The following is an 18,020-nucleotide window of genomic DNA, read 5'->3' as shown; positions in this document are numbered from 1 at the left end:
CAACAGTTCCTTAAAACAGCCAATTTACTAAATCTTTGAGTTAAACAAAAAAATACTCATTAAACTTGGTTAAAATATTACAACTGTTGTTAGTCTGATTTTAAAAAAAAAAATTTACTCGACTTTGTTACTGCAAAAGGTGATAATCTTGAAAATAGGTTACTGTCTAAACTGGGTAACAGATATTGAGTTACAGGTCCTTTTTTCCTATTTTTACAGTCTGAAATATTAAATAAACTCATTTTTTGTTTTTATCAATCAACCTATAGACCTCCACAGGGTAATATTTGTTGATTGGGCTACTAAAACGCATGGAATTTCACTTATTCAAGCTTTATGTGTAACATTTTAGTGGGAATCTCATAGATTAAAACATAACTGCAAACATAAAGAATCATTCAAATCACTCTGAAGCTTATCAAAATATGTTTAAACTGTTTTTGAATAATAAAGCATTCATTTGCGGGGATAATGATAAGGATGGGAAGTCTCAATTTGAGGGAAAAGGTGAAGGCAACTTTGCTTTCTGTGCATTTTTTGGAGACATGACAGACACTGACATGACTGTTTCTTCTGAATCACACCCTATTATGGATCCAGCAAAATGAAGGCAGTCTCAGACAAATATTTCCATATTTGTGAATGTCATCATTGTGGCAATGCCATCATCATCATCACCATCATCATGTTTAAAAACACATATATTGCAGTAAAATGATGAACATTAAAGATTACTTTTAATCTGCTTTGCGATTCCATGGACTAAATCTGCCACTCTTGACTGCTGCAGACATCTGAGCCCATGGTCCTGGGTCCCAGTTACAAGGATAAAACAAGACTCCATCAGCATACCCAGCAAACTCACTATGAAGTGAGCCAGCTCAAACTGCAAAAGAAATTAAGTGAATAAAATAAATGGCATGAACATTATACACCCACCACACGTTTAATAGTTATCCATGTACATAAAAGAAATTTCTGCAAAGAACCCATTCTACTCCTTTCTGTCAATAACCTTGGACTTTGACCTTAATATCTCCAAATTGATAGGGTTCATCATTAACATAAGTGGAAGAATCAACAAAGTTTGGGCCAAGTCTGTGATGTAGAGCTTTTGTTATTCCATTTAAACCATTTTCCTTCTTTCAGTCAGTAACCTTGACCTTTGACCATCTGACCCCAAAATCAATAGCGTTTTCACTTACTACAAGTGCAAGCCATCCACTGAGGTTGGTTTAAGTATTTCATGTTTAAATAAAGTATCGTGTGGAAACCCTTTTATTATTTCAGTCAGTGACTATGATCATTGAACTTTTGACCTCAAAATCCAGTATAATTCTTCCTTACACCAAGTGCAAGCCATCCACAAAGTCTGGTAACTGTAGATGATGGAGAACTCAAGTTATTGTGTTGCAACCTTCTTTCAGCCAGTGACCTCAACCTTTGACCTTTTTACCCCAAAATTGACAGAAATCTTCCTTATCCTAAGTGCAAGGAAATATCCAGTTTGGTCAGACTTTGTGAGGTAAAACTAATGTTCTTCCTTCTCCCTTGCCATGAGTACAAGCCATCCACAAAGTCTGGTCTAAATCTGTGCTGTAGAACAAACATTACTGTGCAGAGACCATTTTCATTCTTTCAGTCACAGTGACCTTAACTTTTGACCCTGGAGCCCAATCAACAGGGTTGTTCTTAAGCGTAAGTGGAAGCCATCCACAAAAAGCAATGGTAGAGAACAGAATGATTTGTGTGGAAACCATTTTTCTTCTGTTAAGTTAGTGATCTTGACCTTTGACAATTTGAGCCCAAAATCAATGCAGCTTTTCTTCACTCCCAATGCAAACCATCCACAAAGTTTGGTAGCTGTGGATAGGGAAGATCTTGAATTGTTGTGCAGAAACCATCTTTTTTCTTTCAGCCAGAGTTACTTTGATCTTTGACCTTTTGACCCAGAAATATATATGTTCTTCCTTACCCCAAATGCAATCTATCCACACACAGTTTGATTACTGTAGATGGTGGAGAACTTGAGTTATTGTGAAAAAATAACTTTCCTTCTTTTAGTAATAGAGACCTTGACCCTTGATGTTTTTTTACCCTGACATCGATAGGGTTAACCTAAAGTGGAAGACACTGACAATGTTTGGTAAATGTGGAAGGTAGAGAACTTAAGTTGTTGTTCGGAAACAAAGCTGGTAACAGACAAGCAGATGGATGGAGAACATCACAATGTGCTATGCCTTATGGCAGGTATAAAAAAAATTCAGTATACTGTGGATAAAAATACAGTATATTTTCTTTTCGTGCTTGTTAACAGGTTTCCCTGGGATGAAGCACAAAGCTAATGATGTTACAAGGCAGCATACATCAGGTGTTACATTATAACAGTGACATTACAATAAAGCACACTGTAGCTGCCATACGCATTACAATACCTGATTTTTGTACTAATGCATGGAGATCATATACAAAGGTTTAGATTAAAAATAGCCTTAAGGCAGTGATATATTCTGAAAGCATACAAGTTATGAGAAGTGTGAAACAATGGGGAGAATGTTTAAGACATTGTCTATGTGTTATAATTATGACGAACTATATCCTCATGAAATTTACAAAGTACTATGTGTAATTCAGTATCACTAACCTTGATGTTGACAGTCAAGTAAGTTGCTAATAAGCAGTCTCCAAGAAGACAAATGCATTCCCTACATTTGTCATTCATTGTTGGGGTGCAGGATCTGGGCCAAAACACTTCAGCAATCAGGCTCCGTTTAGGTCGCCAATCAGTGCCCTCGGCTTCTTTCATACTGAAAACAAAATAATGATTCCCATTGATATTTAATAAACACAAAAAGTTTGAGCAAGAATTAAGGGAATAAAAAACAAATAAAGATGAATTTACTCTATACATGTGCCCAATTCCCTGAAAAGATCAGAGACCAGCAGGAAACCAAATCTGAAAATATTTCTTCGATGCATCATCATATTCTCATCACTGTCGCCCAATAAATTTCTAGTGATAAGCTATTATGCTGGGAGGGCAAATTAATTTCAATTTCAATACTTTCCACATTAACTCTTTATGGCCTAGTGATACATTATATGATTGGTAAAATTTAGGTCCACACAATGAGTGACACTGTATGCAGCGTCCAGAAAATGCTTTTGGACACAAGTGACTCCAGCAGCTGTTCATCACAAATGAAAGCCTATTCTTGAATGACATCATAATACATGATTAAAAAGACCCGTCTTTGCCTACAACTTGCAAACATTTAGATTCTTCAATAATATTAAGCTAATCAGATAAGACTTTTTCAATGGCTGGTAGAGGAATTTAACAAGACAATTGTATTAATTATTAATAATAATAATAATAATAAGGACTTTATATAGTGCCTGATCTTTAGAAGCTCTAAGTGCTTTACAACATTAGGCAATACCTATAGGATAAAAAACATAATGATATGATTACAAAAACAAACACCATGAAATTAGAAAACATTAAAAAACATGCTGAGAATATTTAAGGTAGGAAACATTATTAGGTCTTTAAGTTTGTTCTTGCAGTCAAAATAAATGAATTTTGAGAGCCCTCTTAAATGTGATCACTGTGTCTTAGTGTCTAAGTTCAGTGGGCAATTCATTCCACGTTGCTGGGCCCTGGTATGCAAAAGAACGCTGTCCATATGACTTTGTTTTCATAGTGAGAATAATGAGTATATGATTGTCAGAAGAGGAGCGTAAGTATCTTGCTGGTGTGTACATATGGGTGAGGTCGGATAGGTATGTTGGACTAGAGTCCGACAGTGAAACATAGCACAGAGAACAAATTTTGTGTTTGATTCTGGATTGAATGGATAGTCAGTGTAGGGTACAGAGCAGCAGGGAGGTGTGCTCTGATTGTGGTACTCTAAGTATGATCTGAGCAGCTGTGTTTTGAACTTTTTGAAGTTTCTGGAGTAGTTATTGAGATGAACCAGATAGAATTGAGTTACAATAGTCCAGTCTTGAAAGTACTAAGGAACACACAAGTGTTTTAGTGGCATCAACTGAAAGATATTTGCGAATTGAGCTGATGCGTCTCAGCTCAAGATATGCAGCCTTGCATATGTTCATGACATGTTGGTGCAATGTGAGAGTACTGTCCAGAGTAACACCTAGGTTTCACACTGATTGTGTGAATTTAATGTTGGTGTTGCTGATATTTATTGTTTGAGGTAAAGGATGTGAATGAGAAAATATTTTTGTTGTGATCAGAATGGCCTCAGTTTTACCATCATTCATCTGCAGCTTGTTACATGTCATCCATGATTTCACATCAGAAATGCACCTCTCTACACCCTGGATGGTAGCATCAACTTCAGTTGGGTGGCTAGATTTGTATATTTGGGTGTCATCAGCATACAATTGGTGAGACACTGGATGATGATCTATGACACTTGAGAGCGACTGAGTGTACAGAATAAAGAGAACAGGTCCAAGAACAGACCCCTGTGGAACACCACAACACAGATCAACTGGGCTGGAGTGTATTCCATTTGCGGATACAATTTGTGTCCTGTTGACCAAGTAGGACTTGAACCACAGTAAGGCTGTATCATGAATGCCAAATACATGCTGGAGACGGTGAAGTAATATATCATGGTCTATTGTGTCAAATGCTGCAGACAAATCAAGGAGGGTGAGGATTGTAATCTTTCCACTATCCAATGCAGAGAGAATGTCATTAACTACTTTTAGAAGAGTAATTTCAGTACTGTGGCAAGGGCGATATGCAGATTGTACATTGCTAAAAAGACTGTTTGAATTTAGATGAGATACAAGCTGGGATAGAACAATCTTTTCTAAGATTTTTTATATGAATGGGAGATTAGAAACTGGGCAGTAGTTCTTTAAATCATTATGGTCTAGTGTTCGTTTCTTCAGCAGAAGCTTTACAATTGCAGTTTTAAAAAATGATGGGAATTCCCCCGATGAGAGAGAGGTATTAATAACATCAGTTAGTGAAGGCAATACCAGATCTAAGCACTCAAGCAGCAGTGATGTTGGAATTGGATCAAGTTCACATGACTTTGGTGCACTCTATTACTGCAGATGCCAAGCACATAGAAGCCCTGGTGGTAAATAAACACAACTGACAGCCAGCAGTAAACTTCTTCTTTGAACTTACCAACAGGACATCAAAGACGAAGGTTATTTTTATTACATAGCAAGCCGACGTCGGAAGCTGACTTTGGACTCGGAAGCCAAATTTTTTTTAAAGGATATCAATACAAAGGTTGTTTTATTGCAAAGCAAGCTGACATCGGAACACGACTAGATTCTTTTAAGTGTGCCGATTTTTTATTTCTGAGCTTTGAATATACAAAGATGGCCGAGATATGGAAGCTAACTTTGGTTCCTTTTCACCAGTATTCACAACAATTTTGAAAATAAAGTCAAACAATGAACAGTTTTTAAAGATACACAATATAGTCCTTCGTGCGCAAACATCAATGACCCAGCATCATCCAGAAGATTTGGAGAAAATAAAATCACGTTATGAATTCGTGCAGGACAGAAGAGAAACAGAATTTCGCCAACAATATGATCATTAAAATAGATGAAACTCTAGTGTACTTTGATCGCATTCCTGGATGGACTGACAGTAAGATGGGCATCAAAAGTGTGAGAATTAGCAAGACTAGTGCAGATTTGAAACAAAAATTGACTTTTTTCCTTGCAGTTTCTGCTTCAGATGCTGTGTTGCCTCTAACAATTTTTCATGGTATGAGAAAGCTTAAAAAAATAATCATGTACCAAAAGAATAGATCGTATGTGTGCAGGAGAAGGGTTGTGTTGATGAGATGCTGCTGCAGTGGATTAAAGAGTTAGCACAGTTTTATTTTTTTTTTAAAATAAAATTTCAGTTGAAGTGCAATTTCCAAATGATTTAAAAGGTGTCCCACAACTTAAGACTCGAAAAAAACGATGTGTCCCAGAACATACAGTGCACAAAAAAATTACTTTAAAAATTAATTTATGGTGTCCCAACATATACAGTAAATACGGTAGCTGGGGCTTAAACACTTGACTGAGAGATTACAAATATGGCAGTTCTTTGGAAAATACCCATACAATCATGGCTCTAATACATGTATGGCTGCATTTTCTGGTGGATGGATATCATGAAATTGATGTTGTTGTTGTAGGGTTTAACGCCATTTTTCAGCACACAATAGGCTATACATGGCGGCCAGTATTAATGGTGGAGGAAAAACTCAGGAAAACCCCAGAAAGAATCACCGACCCACGAGAACCTACTGACAAGCTTTCTCACATACCCATTTTGGCTGAATCCGAGAATCAAACCCATGCAAACAGAGGTTTGATGGCAGTGATCCATAACGGAGAGTACTTTAGACCACTCGGCCAATTGGGGCCCCATCAAATTGAAGCCAAGTACAGTAATGCCTGTTTTTCATTATCTCACCTATACCATTTCACATCACGACGGCAATCGTATCTCCCGCCACGAGACATACTCAAATTGGCATGTGATGTCCAATAAACGTAATTGTGTGGTTTCCAGTGTTTATTCACAAGAATCTGAATACTCCTTTTTTATTCTTCTGTGTTGATTATCAACACTTTTCTAGAAGCTTATTTTCCCTTTTGTGTTAAAACAAGCATCGCTTTCTGACACCATTTTAAAAAAAAATCAATAATCAACAGTTTGATCATGCAGATGCTTTGCATGGACAGACAGGTGCAGTTTTAAGCATATGGGGTGCTGCTGTAAAGTTAGTCTGACTAATTTCCCTAAGTCAAAGATGAAACCCAGATCCAAATAAAACATGGATGAACCAATTATCCGGATTTTTTGGCAACGATAATTTTTTTGTAGTTTTTGCTACTATGCCGTAAGTCCGTATTTTAAGGTAATTTTCATAAGACTTATGGCAAAATCGTAAGAGTTACCAGGTCTGGTAATACTTGCAATGAAATCACAACATTAAAATTTTAATAACAGAACCATTTAAAAAAATCTGATGCTGACAGTTGTTTCACAAAATAAATATCCCATGTTTTTGAAAAAAAGGAATTTTGTCTGGTTGTGAATCAACAACAAACAGCAGTGATGTAATACACAATGTTTTCATGTATATATAATGGCGGAAAACCAGTTGGAACAATGTTAACGATCTTTCAGAGGTTGTGTATCTTGAAAATAATGTTAATTTATATAGAAAAGTGAACAACTTTATTAGCAGCAGCTCTTTATTGACAATTATTCCCACCATGATTATAAAATGATTATTCAACTATTAAACAGCCCCATTACCCCATTCCTGGTTTTCTCAATGTCCAGTGGGGATGGCATCACTTCTTATTCATTTGGAGGTCTCTTATTAACTCACACCCTTGCTTATATGCAGTCTATGTTTTGAACCCTGAAGTGTGCACGTTATCATGGGAGATGTATTGTTATCACCTAAAGTACAAGTCATGCAGATCATGAAGGCAGTCAGCACCAAATATTTCAGTAATGGGTGTCACTTTATAGAATCTGATCACAGTGATTTTGCATAAATCATAAACCACATACACACTGCGAGAAATACATATAGTAAAAATACAATGTTAAAGTAAAAGGACATTTTTGGAAGATTTCAACCTGATGATGTGATTAAGTACAAATCAAACTTAATGTCAACCATTGTTACGTCTCTTTTTGCTTGTTATGATTACATCTAATGTCCCTTTTTCTCGACCCAGTTTAGTACTTGGCCACCAGTGTAGAAGTCTAAAGCAAAATATAATTTTTGTCTAGAAACTGAATGAGGACTGTTCCAGTAAAACATATATCACCCATGGGGACGGCACTTCAAAAAATCTTCTTTAGGAGGTATTGTTTCCAATTATTTTGATTCTGATAGTGGAAGATTGGTTAGGAAAATCATATCTGTTGTGGGTTGTGTTAAAAAAATGAGAAATCACTAGTGGGGTTGTCAGAAGAAAAAAAAAACAACCGAATATATATTTAAAATCGCATCCAACCCCCTCACAGTGGTCTAACATGAATAAAACATTGTGTCAGAAAATGATGCCAGTACACATGAGTGCACATAATTTGTACGAACTTGCGTACTTTTAAAGCAGTGATACTCATTCCACAAATTACGTCAACATTGCAGATATAAAACATGCTTTGCGCAGTGTGCAATATTTATTAAACTTTTAACTTTAAAAGTGCATTTTGCAACGCAATTCGCGCTTCCAGTAGCGATCTTGCAGCGCTTGATGTGACATATATGATAGCTGGATACTTCGGTTCGACATGAATGGCTGTTAAGCTAAATTTGATTGGTTCATTGGCCCTGGAACAAGCATTTTATGGTAATTTTAAACTTATTTTCATCATGGAAGTTTTACAAATGCGTGTTTCAAGTAAGGGCCACACAGCAAACCAAAATAACTGAATCACAACAGGGTTTGTCTTCAGACAACATTTTCAGTCGGCAAATACTGGCTGGTGATGGCTATGATGACAATGAATTTCATGTAAATCAGTTTTTTGAACATTGGGAAAATGTCACTGAAAATTACAGTGTGTGATTTTCAGCCCAAAATTGATGCTGAGTGCAAGTCCTATGTACGTGTTGGATGGACAATATGCCGGTTTTTCTGGCAGTTATATTTATTCAAGATACCAATGTCTGAACAAGCAGACTATGGGAATGTTGGACTTAAAACCCTAATACAGCATTATTGAAGAGAAAAAAATCTGGCATTAAGAAGCAGCAAAGCACTGATTCAAGGAAGTTAATCTATGGCAGAGTTCATGCTAGTGAAAACTCAGAGTCTCGGAAATGCTTAATCATGGGTATCTGGATGACAATCTTTTATTGGGGATGCAGAAAATCACTTAAGCGAGAGTTTTCCGTACACATGTAATAGGTGGGCAGCAAAATTCAAAGACTAGCCAGTCCTGCTTCAGCCACCTGCTTAGTGGGAAAATGTGGTGATCAGTTAGCTGTGATGATATTTACAATCACAGAATTTAGTGGCTGAAAGCCTCCCCGCCATACATGTTGCCATTATAAGAGTACATCAAATGAATATGCTGCAAAAGGTAGGTGGCAAGATCAAAGGCTTTGACTGGCAGCTGGGTGGGAAAATCTTCTGATATTTACAGTGCTTGAATTCAGAGGCAGAAAGACCCAGAGATGTACATGTGGTCATTTATAACAGTACATCAAATAAACAACTTGAGCTTTCATTCTTGTGTTCATTTCCGAGTGTAACGGAATAAGCAGTGCACATGACCTCGGAATCATGACATGTTGAGATATAGACTTGAATGAGTATTTTGGGGTTCAATGGCAAATTGTTGAAGATTTTAACGAGATTCAGGAGAGTGCCAAAGTTGCTAGAACTGATAGTTTGGATGGGACAGTAGCCAAGTGTAAGAAAGTGTGTGATGCCTAGCTTAGTGCTTTGAATATGACCTTCCTTGGATTGACAAAATTTAGACTCACTCTGATGGACAATGTCAGTGTTATAAAGAATGTAGAAAGTAAATTCAATGGCAAGCAATAGTTCTTAAAATTTGCATAGTTTTCTGGGAGGGGATTGCAACTTTTGCTGGTGGGACTCCTATTTTTACCAAAATGGGAGTCCTGGACTCCCTAGTTTTAAAATCCTAGTGAGACCTCTGGAAAACTTTTCTTTTTGGAACAGAGATATCCAAGAGAGAATACACATGGGACCATTCCTGTGAGATGTTGAAAATTGCACAACCATAAAGAACAGTAACTTGTTCAAGCTAGTTATGCATATGTATTTCAGACAGGCAATGAAAGGAGTTCGCAGCACAGAATAATATTCATACACAGAGGAGGAGGATCATATTAAATTCAGAAACAATTAACAGATTAATGATCATAGGGAACATCAGAGAATCCCCATACAACATAATTACATGTGTGTAGATCTCTAGTTGGCAGAACCACCATGGCAACAAAAGAATAACTTGACAAACTTTCATATCATGCAGATGTATTACCAAATGAAGTACATGCTCTCTATGTGCAAAAATTAAATGACATTAAACATAAGAGATTGACTGATCTGTGTAAACTCAAAGCAAGATGGATAAACTTTGTCCTGTTTGTGTTCGGTTCTTCCTATTTATATTTTGATCATGGTGATATTTTTTGCAGACCTTTTGGCACTTAGTTCCAAGCCATTATTTGGTATTTGTATTACAAACTGGATTACTATTATCTAGTACACAACATTTTGAAGCAGTCATTAACTAATGATGAAATGGATGAAAAATACTTAATGTCATTCTGATATATGGATTCTTTACTACACTATCAATCTTTTTTACCATCTCCTTTAGTTTTAATGGTACCAGTACTTTTAATAAAATTGTAACTTCTATTTTCTTGCAATCTTAATATTTGTAATCATGAATTATTGTCAAAAGGTAAAATGTACTAAGTTTTGTTGTAAAATCTAAAACTATTAATTAGCAAGGGACTGAAGTAAAATGTGGGTCAACTTCATGCACGCAGAAATTATTACCATTGTACAGTGTTGTTAGAAACAACAGAATATTTGTACAAGACATATTTTGCAAAGTTGTAGAACCAGCACTCGTACTGTCACCACATATTCCATTTAAAAAATATAATATAATAATATCATTATTTCTGCATATTCCTATCAGTATTTTCCCAGTGTATTTATTTTCTGATCTGATGTTGTTCATTTCCTGTGCAAATTTTACAAATCAAGAATTCTCACAATATCATTAAATAAAACTAATGTCATCTGCACCAAATTGAGCTGTTTGAGATGAAATTCATTTTTTGTACCCAAAAATCACTGAAGCTATGACTTCTGTCATTAAAGTCTCACATTAAATAACAGCTGAAGTAGCCACGATAGTAATTTAGGATGCAACTGTACTAATTTCACCTTTGGTATATTCAAATCTTGAATTGATGGAGGAACATGGCTCCCAAAAAAACAATCAATTTTAGAACCTGTTCATTGATTATGAATCAAGTATATAATCTGAGTACAACTGAATTGTTCGAAAATTTGTAATTCTTTTGACAACATCATAATTAGCTGTCAAATATGGAGTAAGCCTATGGTCTTTCTGCCATCCCAACCCAGACCCCACAACCACGTGATCATACCCAATGATATCAGAGTAATAATCACTATACAACTAGAGATGACATCTCTTTGAGTATTTTGATATCAGTAGAGCCTTAACAGAGTGGAACAGTAAGAAAGAGTGATAGATATTTAAGTGTTAGGGAGATATTTAACAATGGCTATTCCTCCCGCCACCACTCCCTCATTGGAGATCACACAAACAAAAAATTTTGAGTAAATCCTGAAATCCTGGCAGCATCCCTGTAGGGGAGATGACTTGACTATTTTATTTGATTTTATTGGTCTCTGGTTATCCCATGGTATTTCTGTTACGTGAACATTATCTTACAGTGTGTCCAGACAGCATGGTCGAAAAATGCTTATAACCATTGAGAGCTGTTGGAGGACTCACTACAGATATGAAAGAACGAGAACCATACTATAAATCAGCGAAGACAAAATAGAGTATATATGGGTTTGACTGTCCTTGACTGGTTGATAATGAAAGTAAGATTTTAGCAAAAAGAATCTTATGACAGCTTCTCCTATTTGTAACTGAAAAAAGTGAGGGACATTGTTTTATTAACATAATTTCCATCCCTTTACAGACCCGAGTTTGGAAGACTCGTTACTGAAATCAGCAGCTGACTCTTTGGTGCAGTATTGAAAGCACACATTTCAAATTTGTGTAGGTCCAGAAAATGGTGCAGGTGTTATGGTTTTCGTTTCACAAAAGCTGTCACCATAGAAGTGTCTGTACTGATACAAATTTGATTATGAGCACTCAAAATTTTAAGCTATTGAAATTTAATATCATGGTGTTTGCACAGGTTTACAGTGGGAACTGAATTAGTACAGCGAGTCCTGAATTATTGAGTTTTGTGCAGAAACATGGAATCCAAGCAGAATACATCCAGAAATGTAGAGGTTTTCAATCTTGGATTTAGTCTCCCCATTGCATTTCACATTGATATGCATATTCACAGACAATTAGTATAATAGTAGGAAAAATAAGTGACAAATTTAGATACATATCATAAACAAGACAAACAGTATGTAGGGGGACAAGATCATAAGAACAGGCTGGAATGGAGAAGTATAATAAAAACAATGAGTAGAAGTGTGCCTCAATTTTAATGTGTGCAACATTATTTTCTCAGCTTAAGTAAGAAATTACATCAAAGGGAAGACAATAAAGGGTGTACAGTTAACTAAACCAATATGAATTTAGCTACTTAAAAGATGTATCAAATCGATTTTAACCTTCTGGTTATATCTGTTCTGGTCTGTTTCTTTCCATTCTGGTGATTACGTCCACTGAATCAATAAGGTTAGAAAAAAATCTAGCAAATTTGGCAGATTATGATTACCAGTATACACTGTACTTCTGCCTGAGAGATGTGAATAATTTTATTCATTGGTTTGTTGATTCTGGTTGTTGCTCAATTCAAATGTATCATTGAAAAACATAGATGCATTCTCATACTTTGTTACAAATATTTATTACAGATGCACATCTCCAGATATTGGTGAATATAGCTTGAATAAGTTATAATAGTTCTAGTTGGAACAATGGACACTGTTAGAGAAACTTTAAGTGAGCTAAAATGTAAACATTTTGGCAGCATGTGATGCAGGATTGCTTAAGACTTCTCCATCTCATATGCTCATCATGAAAAATCCATTTGTACCAACTGATGATGAAGTTTTGATAACTGTCAGAAAGGCATAATTGATGATATTCAAAGTTCTACAAAAATTACTAGTCAAAATTTATAAACTCATACAGCTGTGGCAAAAATGATGGACTAGTACCATTGCTGCTGTTGCCACAGTGGATTAGTTGGTAGATTTAATTTGGTCTTGTTTTTTTTTGGGGGGGGGGGGTAACAATATATTAGGTGGAGGAAGAACCCCGAAAGATCACCAACCCAAATTGGTTGATTTGTGACAAAAACTCTGAGAGATGTGCAAGTGATGTAAAAGCAAGTACCTTAGAAAACTTGGGCACATGGAGCCTCTGTTGATTTGATGTTTATCTCCAATAGCCGAAGTCATTTAGACATGAGATCTCAGGTTTTGGTAGATCATTATGGCCTTTACACCATTCTCAGATGAAGACTATATATGGCAGCCAGTTTTACTGCTGAAGAAAATCCAAGTACTTCTGAGATACCAAACAACCACTGACCTTCCGTAAGTAATTGACAACATTCTCATTTACACATTGGAGGCAAGTAATCACATGACAAGCATCTTGTACCACTGCCATGGAAGCCCCTCAGATCTCTATCACAAGACAAGCATCTTATACCACTCTGCCATGAAAGCCCATCAGGCCATAGGTATAAGTCTCATATGAAAGGCTAGAAGTGGGAGATAGAACCTGTGACAACTGGACTGAAAGTGCAGAATGTTACTGCTAGGCCATCAGTGATGATGATGATGCTGTTGACAATACAGTTAACTGCAATGACATTGATTTTACGAGTACTCTGGAAAAATGATTCCTTGATTTTCATCCATTTTAAAAAAGTCTAATTAATGATATAAAAATGTTTGACTTGCTATATTTCTTTTGTTTTTTTAAACTTTATATTAGTCTTGCAACAAGCATAAAAATAAGACACCAGTAACTGAAATATATCTTCTTATAAGAAATGATATAGTGTAAAAGTAGGCAAAAATAATGCAACATCACTTCCACAGGCATTAATGGGTTTTTTTCTAACAAATCATGTATTATAAGTTTACCAAAACATTTATTGAAAAAAAAAAACAACAAGGAATCATAGCATCTGACCACACATTTAAAGCAATACAAGATTTAACTATTATTCTAATCAAAAGCAGCATGCCTGAGAACAAAGAAAAATAGCAAAACATAGTGATCACTTTAGTAAACACACAGATTAGTAAGGATACAAATTCATGATGTCTGTTTTAGAATAGAAATCCCTATTATAAAATCTGTATTCACGGATGTTAAATTAGTAGGTATTAAGGGACTGATCAATGACATCTACAAATAATAAGCCACCATGAAAATTTGTGATTTCACAGTATCAGAGACATACATGGCTGACAGACAAACAAACAAAAGGACAAAAGATTGATTATAATGAATGAATACAAATAAAAATATGCAGTAGATTGTATGATTTATAAGAATTTGGTAGATTACCTCCAGCCAGCTGTCACTGAAATCGCTTCTGTCACAACCCAATATTAAAATCGTTTCTACTGCCCACTAACCCATAGCCAGAAAATATGTTTAAAAATATGCTTCTGTAAGGGGCAGTGTTTTCCGATTAAAAAAATCTGACGGCAGATCATAATTTTTTAAATTGCTTCTGTTGTGGGTTGGTTGAATTTGAAAGTGCCTTCTCCCCGGGGGGGGGTATATGTTTTACTGGAACAGCCCTGATGACATTTAAGGTACAGAGCATTCAACAATCTGTACTGAACAGATTTTGATTAAATTATATTATTCAGTTTTAAAACAACAATATTTAAGATCAGAAAATGCACCTCAATGAAAATGATGACAGGTATAATAATAATAATAATAATAATATATATATATATATATATATATATATATATATATATATATATATATATATATAATTGGTTTGAACATAGCTGACATACATATAATAGTCTTCACAGTGCCATCTGCAAGTAATGAATTCTTATTATTAGAATTTTACCTGTCTAAATACTGCCTGTGGTTCTTGATGAAAACGCCATGGATAAACCTCAGAAGTAGAATGTTATTTTTAACTCTTCTTTCATAGCTAAGCCCTTCAATCTCTCCATCATATTTGTCCAAAATATTTCTGCCAAAAGGATCAAAAGAAAATGTTTACATTTTTTTACACACGTGAAAAAAATGGCTAAATTCCTGCCTACTTTTATTTTTTTAAAACATGAACTTAAAAATTACAATATATCTGACCAGTAAAATAATAAAATTGAGACAGTCATATATATAATTAAATTTTTAAAAAGGATAAACAACATATTAATTTTATTTATTAAGTTTATACAATTTTATATAGTGCCTTGGTAGTAAGGCCATTAAGATAACAAAGTATCTAACATATGAATCCAATAAGTTTCCTTTATCAGTCGGTTCATGTCTCCATGCACGATATCTATTGGCATGAATAGCCTGATAAAAGGAAATTTATTGGATTCATACATTAGATTCTTTATATCCAAATGTGAATAAGAAACCTGGCAACTTAAGTGTAATCTTCAGCCAATCTCACTGCATCCATAGTCTGAATGAAACTATCTACACACAAAAAAGCACAATTTCTGGCAATGTTTTGCAAGATTCCATTCAAACCAAAATAATCACTATAATGCTCATACTGAAATACATTCATATTTGCTGGACATGTCAAAAGAGTCTTATTTTTATTTTACCAACAATAAAATGCCCATATCAGACATTGCAAGTTTCTAAAAAGAAATTTGTATTTAAGCTTGAAAAATACTTTAAATGAAAATTTCTTACAGGAAGTCAGAGGTATTGACCTCATAACGTACTTTAGATTAACTCCTGTATAATTGACAGGACCCAGTATGGAAGTAAACCATTTCAATTTAACAAGTAAAGAGTGATATCTATAAAAATCGATAAATATAATCCATATTATGTCTGAAATGGTTTTTTTTCTTCTTTTCTTCGATATTCTGATATTTTCATACTACAATTAGAGAGTCATGCTATTTCTCAGAGGAGTCTGTATTTTATTTTGAGAACTGAATCCCTCTCACAATCGCTTTTTTTATAAATGCAGAACAACTGCAATTATGGCCAGTCTGAATTGATTTGGGGACTGATTTTCAGGATATACATCAAAATAAAATATTCCACAATTTACACATTATTCAAAGGATATTTCTGTCATTGTTATCAGATTTTTCGCAAATCTAAATATCTAGGTGCTTGCTATTTCTGTATCACCTCTTTCTGCACTTTGTTTGGATGTTTCCTCCTCCCTAGTTTCATCCTTAGCAAATGATCTATCTAGCCGCCTTTCCCTAAATAAATCATTGATCTTTTGTTTCAATACGACTTAATTGTTTTTGCGCTATAAATATTTTCCCAGCGACTGATTAATCTATAAATTTGCTATATCCTTCAAAGGAGTCAATTCAATTGGAACACCTCAATAGTTTCTGCAATATTACAGCAAATATTTATCACAAAAATGATTGTATTTAAATATTAATTTCCATATGGATAGGGCTGATTGAGCTCAGAGGTAAAACACAAAAACATAACAATTCAATCAATGTAAACACTATTTCAAAACTTTAAAAAGCACACACTAGGAAGGACAAATCACGGGAACCTCAGGTAATTTGTGCGATCTTTTACCCCTGAGGTTTTAAAAGTTGGGCGACTCTTGACATTTTTGCAAGAAACCATGATCCCATGGCCTGACAGCATCTCTGTAAATTTAGTACCACTACTAGACATACAACACACAACATTTTATTTACAGGTTTTGAGTTAGAGTTTCATGCTACAAGCTTGTGAGGATATGGCGCCTGTTCTAAGCATTTTACTAGAGATCAAAGATATGTTTCTTAACAAGAGATACAAGTAGGCTGACATAGTTCACCTGATTTACAATCTCTAGAAAGCGGATACCAAACAGTTCCATGTCAAACGTGCTCAAAATTCCTGTCAGTTTCTACTGGGACATAACATTTTCTTTCTATTCTATTCTTATTCACTCAAAATTCCTGTCAAGCCGTTTCAAGCCATGGGCATAAAAAAATTATATTCTTATTCACTCAAAATTCCTGGTCAAGCCTTGGGCTATAATATTTTTTGTCTTCAATTCTTATTTACTGTGTCCTTATTTTCATATGGATTATAACTGTTTGTTCTGAGTTAGGAATACTTGGAGCAAGGTGAGCAAACAAAATCAAATAAATGACTTTTTCATAAAACTGTGATAGTTCTAATCAGAGTTGTACCTCATACAAGTTTTGATGAAATTCCACTCTTTACTGGACTGAATCATGAAGTCTGCGATAGCTGGAGATGAAATATTCTGGCTGTCTGAGGTAGATAATGAGATGGCAAGATACTGGTAATACAAATCCTGTAGTAATGGGGTGACTGGTGGATGAAGCTGTAATATTGTCATCAAAACATCGTATGCTCTTATTGCTTGATGTTCAGTCCTGGCATTCTGTAGTGCAAAATAAGAAAGCCCTGTTATAGTCCAAAATACAATGGTGATATTTAGGCAAAACTATAAAGCAATATTTGAAAAGAAATTCTTAAAAAATGCAAAAGATATAGAAATAAAGGAATGGTGAAAAATTTGCTCAAACAAACCTATAACCACGTCTTCTGCACTGCACCTTACAATGGTGACGAGTCTATAATAAAAAGAGTGAATAACTCTTCTGAAAATAGTGGGAGTAAAATGGCACACTTATGATGATCACCATAGTTTTATTAAGTTTCACAGTGATCAACCATACAATCAATGTCATGAAAAAGTCATCCTAATTTACACAAGATCAGATGGAAGAACATAACTTCAGAGATAATACTATTCATGAGCAATTTTACACCCAACAGAGATAACTACTATATATGGTTTAATCAAATTTAAGTTACCATCCATGACAAAATTTGCCTGAAAGGTCGGGGGATCTACACACTGTTACTAATTTTAGTAACACCATACCGTTTGTTACTATAATTAGTAATATAAACTATATTTGGTTTAAAATAAACTGGATACTGTACAATATACATGGAAGGATTGAAAATCCCCTAAAACAGAAACTGGCAAGACTAGTTGTGCCCACAA

The 18,020-nt window shown here is 35.0% G+C and overlaps 1 protein-coding gene across 2 annotated transcripts in view; it reads right to left on the bottom strand.

Moving 5' to 3' along the window:
* LOC149807213 (SMC5-SMC6 complex localization factor protein 1-like) overlaps positions 1-18,020 on the bottom strand; it is a 109,041-nt gene that overhangs the window by 42,714 nt on the left and 48,307 nt on the right. For both annotated transcript variants that reach the window (XM_089963656.1, XM_089963658.1), the window contains exons 10-13: positions 17,170-17,387; positions 14,877-15,005; positions 2,645-2,807; positions 736-886 (exon numbers count right to left, since the gene is read on the bottom strand). In XM_089963656.1, the coding sequence (XP_089819782.1) occupies positions 736-886; positions 2,645-2,807; positions 14,877-15,005; positions 17,170-17,387 (661 nt within the window). The remainder of the gene's footprint in view (positions 1-735; positions 887-2,644; positions 2,808-14,876; positions 15,006-17,169; positions 17,388-18,020) is intronic.

This window comes from Sinohyriopsis cumingii, chromosome 1 (assembly GCF_028554795.1).
Source record: "Sinohyriopsis cumingii isolate HCF-2022 chromosome 1, ASM2855479v2, whole genome shotgun sequence".
Lineage (NCBI taxonomy): Eukaryota > Metazoa > Mollusca > Bivalvia > Unionida > Unionidae > Sinohyriopsis > Sinohyriopsis cumingii.
The sequence above is the reverse complement of the archived record's forward strand: the minus strand, read 5'-3'. Positions and strand labels throughout refer to the sequence as shown.